The sequence below is a fragment of the Macrotis lagotis genome, chromosome 1 (assembly GCF_037893015.1).
Source record: "Macrotis lagotis isolate mMagLag1 chromosome 1, bilby.v1.9.chrom.fasta, whole genome shotgun sequence".
In the NCBI taxonomy this organism is placed as follows: domain Eukaryota; kingdom Metazoa; phylum Chordata; class Mammalia; order Peramelemorphia; family Peramelidae; genus Macrotis; species Macrotis lagotis.
Window position 1 is genome coordinate 841,083,280 of NC_133658.1, and position 7,742 is coordinate 841,091,021.

Consider the following 7,742-nt stretch of genomic DNA (forward strand, 5'->3'; position numbering starts at 1 on the left):
TAGATGAACAAAAGGGGATTTGTATGTACTGATACAGAATGAAGCAAACAGAATCAAGAATGATATACCCAGAATCCAATAATAATAATATACTGTAACAGGAAAAAAATAAGAAAAAGAAACTGAACTTTTTTCAGTTGATAATGTTAATTCCAGAAAGCAGATAATAAAATATTTATCTTTGCCTCTTAAATGTGAAGTAATAGATGAGAATAGTAGGAAGTTGTATTTTTTAAATCAGTCAACAGGTACTTATGAAGCCTTTATTCTGTATCAGGAATTATGGTAAGAACTGGAGAAATAAAGAAAGCGAAAATAAGTTTACATCCTAATAAGGGATAAATACAAATAAATGCATAATCATAAATCAATAATTAAGTATACACAAGATATAAAAGTAAATGGAATGTATTTGGAGTGAGGGAAGCAACTTGGAAGCAATAAGAAAGATTTCTGCAGAAGATGGAACTTGGGTGAGTTTTAGCATCAGGGAAACTGAGAGAATTGAATATTCTGATAATGGTCTGTAACCATATTTGGGTTTTTTTAACTCAATTGTTCTATTGATCAAGGCTATTTAGATAAAAGATTCATTTTGACAATGAAGAGGGTGGCTGGCATTTCTAGGAAGGTTGATTTAATACCCCTGCCAAAAAAAAAACACCCTAAGAAATTTATTTTAAAACACATTAAAAGAAACAAAAACAAAAGGGTGGAATAGTTAGTAATATTGTTGTAATCTTTTCTTTTAATAGCTGATATTATAATATGCCATGTAGAGGTTATCATCTCAAAGAGGATGAAAGAGAATCATGAAGGATTCTAGAGGAAGGATTTTGCCTAAAAGAAAAGTTAGTTAAAGACTAAAGGCCTGGGTCAAATAAATTTTGGTAGGAGGTTGAGATTTAGTATATGCAAATGCCATGAAGTCCATAAGGAAGTGTCTGAGGTCTTGAATCTACTTTGAATATGTGACTTATACATTCATGATGACTACTGATTTCCTTAGTGGTGGAAAGCAGTTAATGAATGCATTTATATATATTAACTAAAAAGCTAGGAGATTCCTGAAAAACTACGATATTCCTATGACCACATCTAATCAACAGTTATTACTTTACATACCTATTCAGTTTCTAGACACCTTTGTAGTTCTATGTATATAAGTATAACATGAAATAGTCTCTGTCTTCTAGGAACTTTTTATTTTTAGGTTTTTTTCAAGAGAAATGGGATAAAGTGGCTTGCCCAAGGCCACACAGCTAGGTAATTAGTAAGGACTCTCCAGGGTGGGTGCTTTATCTACTGCACCACCTAGCCGCCTGAATAGGTTTTCTTTAAAGAGGGTTCTTTCAACAATGTGTTATAATCAAAGGGATCCAAACATGTTTCAAGGGCTGAAAATCGAGGGATTTAGACTTGCATTGGGATAGCAGTGTATAAGTCAGTACAAGAATATTGCTCAGTCACTGAAAGAACAAATGTGGCAGCAAGAATCACAAAAAGGTAAAAAAAGAGAGACAGATTCATAGTGAATCTTTCAAAGTTAAAGGTCAAATAAATCTAGTTAAGTAGAGCCATGGCATCATATAGCCCATAAGGGAAAAAAATAACATCTTTAAATTTGATAATGGTTGACACTGAATTGGTTCAAAGATATAATTTTAATGCAAATATGTCCAAGTGTGCTTCAAGATTTTCACAAGTAATGGATAAATAATCTATCAAATAAACATCACTCATTATAATATACATTTGAAAATCTCTTTGCTTCAATTGGGGGAGGTTCTTATATTTTATTCAACTACTCCATTAATTTGGAACTTCACAACATTCTATTTTTTCCTTTCATTCTTTTCTTTTATTTTTCCCTGGTTATATGCAAAAAGTTTTTGCATTCAATTTTAAAACCTTGAGCTCCAAATTCTCTCCTTTCCTCCCACCCCAAACCCTCTTATTGAGAAAGCAAGCTTTTTGATATAGTTTAAAAATGTATAGTCATGCCAAATATTACCACAATAGTAAGGTTGTGAAAGTAAACAAAATCTCTTCCTCCAAAAAAGAAGAACCTCAAGTAAAACAATATATAGTATTTGCTATCTTAAGATATTCAGTGTTGTCTTGGGTCATAGCATTGCTGAGAAAAGACAAGTTATTCATAGCTTATAATTCTAGTGTTACTATTATTGTGTATATAGTACATCTCTCATTGCATCAGGCTTGAAACTTCTTTTACTGAGCATTCTGTTCATCACTACTTAGAATAACAATTCATTTTAATCATATACTCCAATTTTGTTCAACGATTCCCTAACTGATGGGCATCACCCCATTTTCCAGTTTCTTGTCATCAGAAAAATAGCTACTATATTCTTATACATGTAAGTCCTTTTCTGTCCTGTTTTTCATCTCTTCTAAAACATAGTCTGGTAGTGGCATTACTAGATCAAAGGGTAGGCATGGTTTCATAGCCCCTTAGGCATAGTATTAAATTGCTCTGCAAAATTTTTGAATTCTTTCATAACTCTTCCAAAAAAGCATTAATGTACTAATTTCCCTAAATCCCCTCTAACATTTGCCATTTTTCTATTTTTGTACTATATCCTATCCAATGAGTATAAAGTAGTACAACAGAATCATTCAACCTACATTTCTCCTGTCAATAGTGAGTTAGAACATTTTTTATAAAATGATTGCAATAGATAACATTGATGACCTAATATGACAAGTGAGCATATCTTTTGATCTTTTATCATTGAGAAATGGCTCTTATTTTTTATAAATTTGATTCAGATCTTTATGTTTGAGAAATGAGGTCCTCATCAGAGAAACTTATTTCAATATTCTTTTCCACAACTGCTATTGTTAACTGTATTTCCTTCCATCCTATTCTTCTCCAACCACCATTTATTCTATTCTGTATCTCACCCATTACCTCCTCAATGTTTTGCATCTGACTACCCCCCCCCAATCTCCCATCCCTTTCCTCTGGTACTGTCCTCTAGGATAAGATAGATTTCTCTACCATTTTGAGTGTGTATGTTATGTTATCTCTAAGTCCATTTCTATGAGAGTAAGGCTCATTTATCCCTCCTCACTTATCCCATCTTCCACTCCCTGGCAAAAGCATTTTCTTGCCTTTTATGTGAAGTAACTTACCCCATTCTACTTCTTTCTTTCCCTTTCTCTGAGTACACTCTTCTCTGACCCATTATCTTCAGATTTTTAATATGTTATCCCTTCAAATTTAACTACCACCATGCCTTGTCTATATACATTCCTAATTGCCCTCATAAATGAAAAAGATCATAGGAGTTATCAGTATCATCTTCTCTTGTAGGAATGTAAGCAGTTAACATCATTAAAAGCCTTATCATTTCCCTTTCCTGTTTACCTTTTTGGGGCAGTGGGGTGGAGGTGGTTGCAAGTCATTGGGGTTAAGTTACTTACCCCAGGTCACACAACTAGGTAATTTTTAAATGTATGAGGCCAAATTTGAATTCAGGTCCTCCTGACTTCAGGGACATTGTTCTGTCCACTATACCACCTAGCTGCCCCTTTCATTCATTTTAAAGTAAATTATACTGAATTAAATAGTTGATTTCTTTAAACCAGAATGACAGCAGTCTAACAAAAGAAGTATTTATTTTCCAGTGATAAACTTATATCACCATTTGAGAATCATTTTTCATAGCAATGTTGCTTATACAATGATTTCTGGAAATGCATAATTCAAGGAAAAGTAGAAGCTTGATAACAATATAAATGATATTATAGATTTTTTAAACGCAAAGTTTATTTTCAGTCAAATAACATCAAATTGGTTAATTGTCCAAAATTATCTTACATAAAAAAATGACTCCATTCATCTAATGGATGCCATCTTTTGAAATTTAAACTAATTAAATGTCATCTTTTGGTGTAACAACATACATATGTATGTATATGCATATATACATATATACATACACTAGACTGTATAATATATTCACTAAATATAAACTATATATTTGGCATTTTAAATCAGTAAATTGATTAAATTTTTAATTCTTTTACATGCAATTTTGAAGTGTGTTGACTTATTCCAAATATCAAGTTTACCTTGTGTAAAAGTAAGATAACCTATGAAGTGTAAAAATTCAAAATTATTGAGGAAAGGATTTTGCTTTAAACAAGACTATGTTATAATTAACTTTAGAACTTAATCAAATCTGAATTTATAATCACAAATATTCAAAATCTCATTTTTCCCAAGGGAAATTCATTTTTAGTACCTCAAATTATAGCCACTACTACTTTCACTAAACTTTGTTTTAAATGTTTATCATGTCTCTCAATTTCTACTTAGAATATTTCATTATTTACACAAATCCACAAAATGACAGAAATTTGCAGCAAAAATATTGCATTTCAGTTGCAAGTTAAGTTTCTGATTATAATACTGATTTAAAAAATGATGTATAGTGGAAAGAAAACAAAACTTTGATTTTAAAAACTTTGACTTTATCTTTGTAACTACAGTCTAGCAAGGGCTGAAATAATAAAATGAATGTATTTTGCAGTTATATTTTTTCTTTTGTATTTAAAATCTTATATTTTACTGAGAGTCTGAAGTAAAAGTAAGTGCTTATTTATTGTAAAGGAGAGTTTAGCTAGCATCAGATTATAGAAAATGAGGGAACTATTTGAATTTTGAAACAACATTATTTTTTTTCACTATTATAAGTTCTCTGCCTGCTGGTTTTGTTGTTCTTTTGCTATTTTTAAATAGTATCTTTTTTTTAGCTACTAGAAAACTTCCAAAGTAGCTGAGTCTACAAATGAGATTAGCTATAACAGAAGAAAAATATTTTCTTGAGGAGATTATGGAGATTGTAGAAAAGAAATTTGTTTTTACTAATTATATAAAAGTATTTTATCCATAAATGTTCAACCCTTTGACTTATACACTGTCTAGTTTCCCTCTTTAGCCAGGTTGTTCTAAAGTAAATGGGTGTGTTACTCATGTTAAGCTATCAATTTTTCATAGTCAATCAACTAAATAGTATCAGGACAAGATAACCCAAATTACAAATATCTAATAAAATAATTTCCCCTTGGCAGTTTATTTGGTTGACTCTCAGGTTTAAGTATGGTTGATTTATAATGATAACAAATTAAGGCAGCTAGGTGGCATAATGGATAGGAGGATTGTAGTTCAAATCTAACCTCAGACACTTACTAGTTGTGTGACCTTGGGCAAGTCACTTAACCCTGATTGTCTCACATCCAGGGTCATCTCCAGTCATTCTGATTCATATTTGGTCACTGGACCCAGGTGGCTCTGGAGGAGAAGGTGAGGCTGGTGACTTAACCCAGTCCTTCTTACTCAAATCTAATTCATGTGGTTGGCATGAAATTCCCTCCCTGATGACTTGCTCTTCTTTGAGAATGAAGGACAAACATCATCATTGGTAAACAGATTTAGAGACTTCAGGAAGAGTGAGAGAGACAGAGAGACATACAGAGAGAGAGAGAGAGAGAGAGAGAGAGAGAGAGAGAGAGAGAGAGACAGACACAGACACAGACACAGACACAGACACAGAGACACAGAGACAGAGACAGAGACTGAGAAAGACAGAGATAGACATACAGAGAGACAGAGAACAAAATACGGGGGTTGGGAAGGGAGATGTGACAGAGAACTAATAGTCAAATTGAATAGACTACAATGCTACCTCCAAGAAACTTTGTCAACCAGGGTGGCTAAACTCATGAGTGATTCCCTGGGAGATCAAAGGCAGAGTTCCATTCAGTCTCTAAATCTGATCCCATCCAGGCACTTCCTAGTCCTTCACTAGTCCTTGATTAGATCCACTCTAAATCTCTTGGCACAGAATAAAACTCAGAACTGAAAAGACTTAGAAATTTAATAATATGTCTAGTAGAGGGGTGAAACCTGGAGAGTCAAAGAATTGCTGATCCATTCCCGATTCCCGCAAGTCATCTGTAACATATACATTATATCAATTTCAAATAAAATAACAAAGTAATAAAAGCTGATTGGCCACACAGAAATAATGGGATGCTTGAGGGATGTATAGTAGGATGAAACTACTTACATTCCTTATATCATTCTTCATGTCCCTCAAGTCTTTTGTGGTCAACATAATCTGGACCTTTTGATTTAAACATTAGAAAGCTAGTCTCTAAACAAGAGGTATGATTTTTCAGGCCTCAGAGCTAGCTTCAAACAATGCAAGAAAATTTCAAATTGCTCTTTGTGTTCCAAAAGTATTTATAATGAGGTTTACAATGGCTTGAACCAGTTGTATCATAATAAAATGGATCCTTTAGCATATTCAGTAACCATAAAATATCAGAAGAGAAAATTAGGGAATAAATATAGACAGAAAATGTAAAAATGGTTAAAAAGGAAAGAGCAAATTATAGCAACAAAATACATATTAAAGCAATTTTACAGTCCTTTTGTTTCTTTCCTTTTCTTGTAGGAGTGAGTGATATGAGATGGGATTGCGGCTCTCTGCAGAAGCTCCATGGCAGACTTCAATGGCAGTAGTGCCCTATCCAGCACATTCTACCTTACTGGAATTCCTGGTTATGAGATGGTACACCACTGGATTTCCATTCCTTTCTGCATCCTCTACTTGGTTGGGATAGTAGGCAACTGTACCATTCTTCATATTGTCCAGACTGAGCCAAGCCTCCATGAACCCATGTACTATTTCTTGGCCATGTTGTCTCTCACTGATATGGGCATGTCCCTTCCCACACTTGTATCTCTTTTCCGAGTCCTCTGGTCCATCTCCACAGAGATTGAATTCAACACTTGTGTGATGCAGATGTTTTTTATCCATACTTTTTCCCTCACAGAATCATCAGTGCTCCTGGCAATGGCCTTTGACCGCTATGTAGCAATTTGTCATCCCCTGAGGTATTCCACCATCCTCACTCCACAGCGCATTGCCAAGATTGGAGCAGCAGCCCTTCTCAGGAGTTCTCTCTCCCTTATTCCACCAATAAGCCGCCTTGCATACTTGCCTTTCTGCCGTTCCCATGTCCTCTCTCATTCCTACTGTCTACATCAGGATATGATTCATTTGGCTTGTGCTGATATTAAGTTCAATGTCATCTATGGATTTGTTTTGATAATTATTGTGTGGGGATTTGATGCCTTGGGTATTCTAGTTTCTTACATCTTCATTCTCCGTTCTGTACTGAACATTGCATCCCAGAAGGAAAGACTCAAGGCTCTCAACACATGTGCCTCCCACATCTGTGCTGTTCTTATCCTCTATGTGCCCATGATTGGTCTGTCTCTTATCCATCGTTTTGGAAAGCATGCCTCTCCCCTCGTTCATATCTTCATGGCTCATATCTACTTGCTCGTGCCTCCTGTACTCAACCCTATAATCTACAGTGTGAAGACCAAGCAAATTCGCACAAGGATCATCCGTCTATTTGTTCCTAAGAGAATTCACTCTACCTGGGGTTAGGTCATGTCCAGAATAATTTCCATCTCATATGACAATTATGATGATCTGAAATCAGAATTTAAATTATATGGGTCCATTACTATTCTCTGCAGGGAAAGGGTGGCTCAACTACGGGAAGAGAGAAAAATGGAGGATGATTAGAGGAATATCGTAGACTGGAATACTGAAATACTCTATTGTGTCTACTTTTGTCATAACTATTCCCAGGAATGAGGCACACAAAATAAGTGTAATCCTTTGAACTTT

General features: G+C 34.3%; 1 protein-coding gene across 1 annotated transcript; it reads left to right on the forward strand.

Moving 5' to 3' along the window:
* The first annotated feature begins 6,513 nt into the window (after positions 1-6,513).
* Positions 6,514-7,496, forward strand: LOC141489825 (olfactory receptor 51L1-like). Its single transcript, XM_074190225.1, has one exon. The coding sequence runs from the start codon at positions 6,537-6,539 to the stop codon at positions 7,494-7,496; it is 960 nt and encodes a 319-aa protein (XP_074046326.1). The 5' UTR covers positions 6,514-6,536.
* The last annotated feature ends 246 nt before the right edge of the window (positions 7,497-7,742 follow it).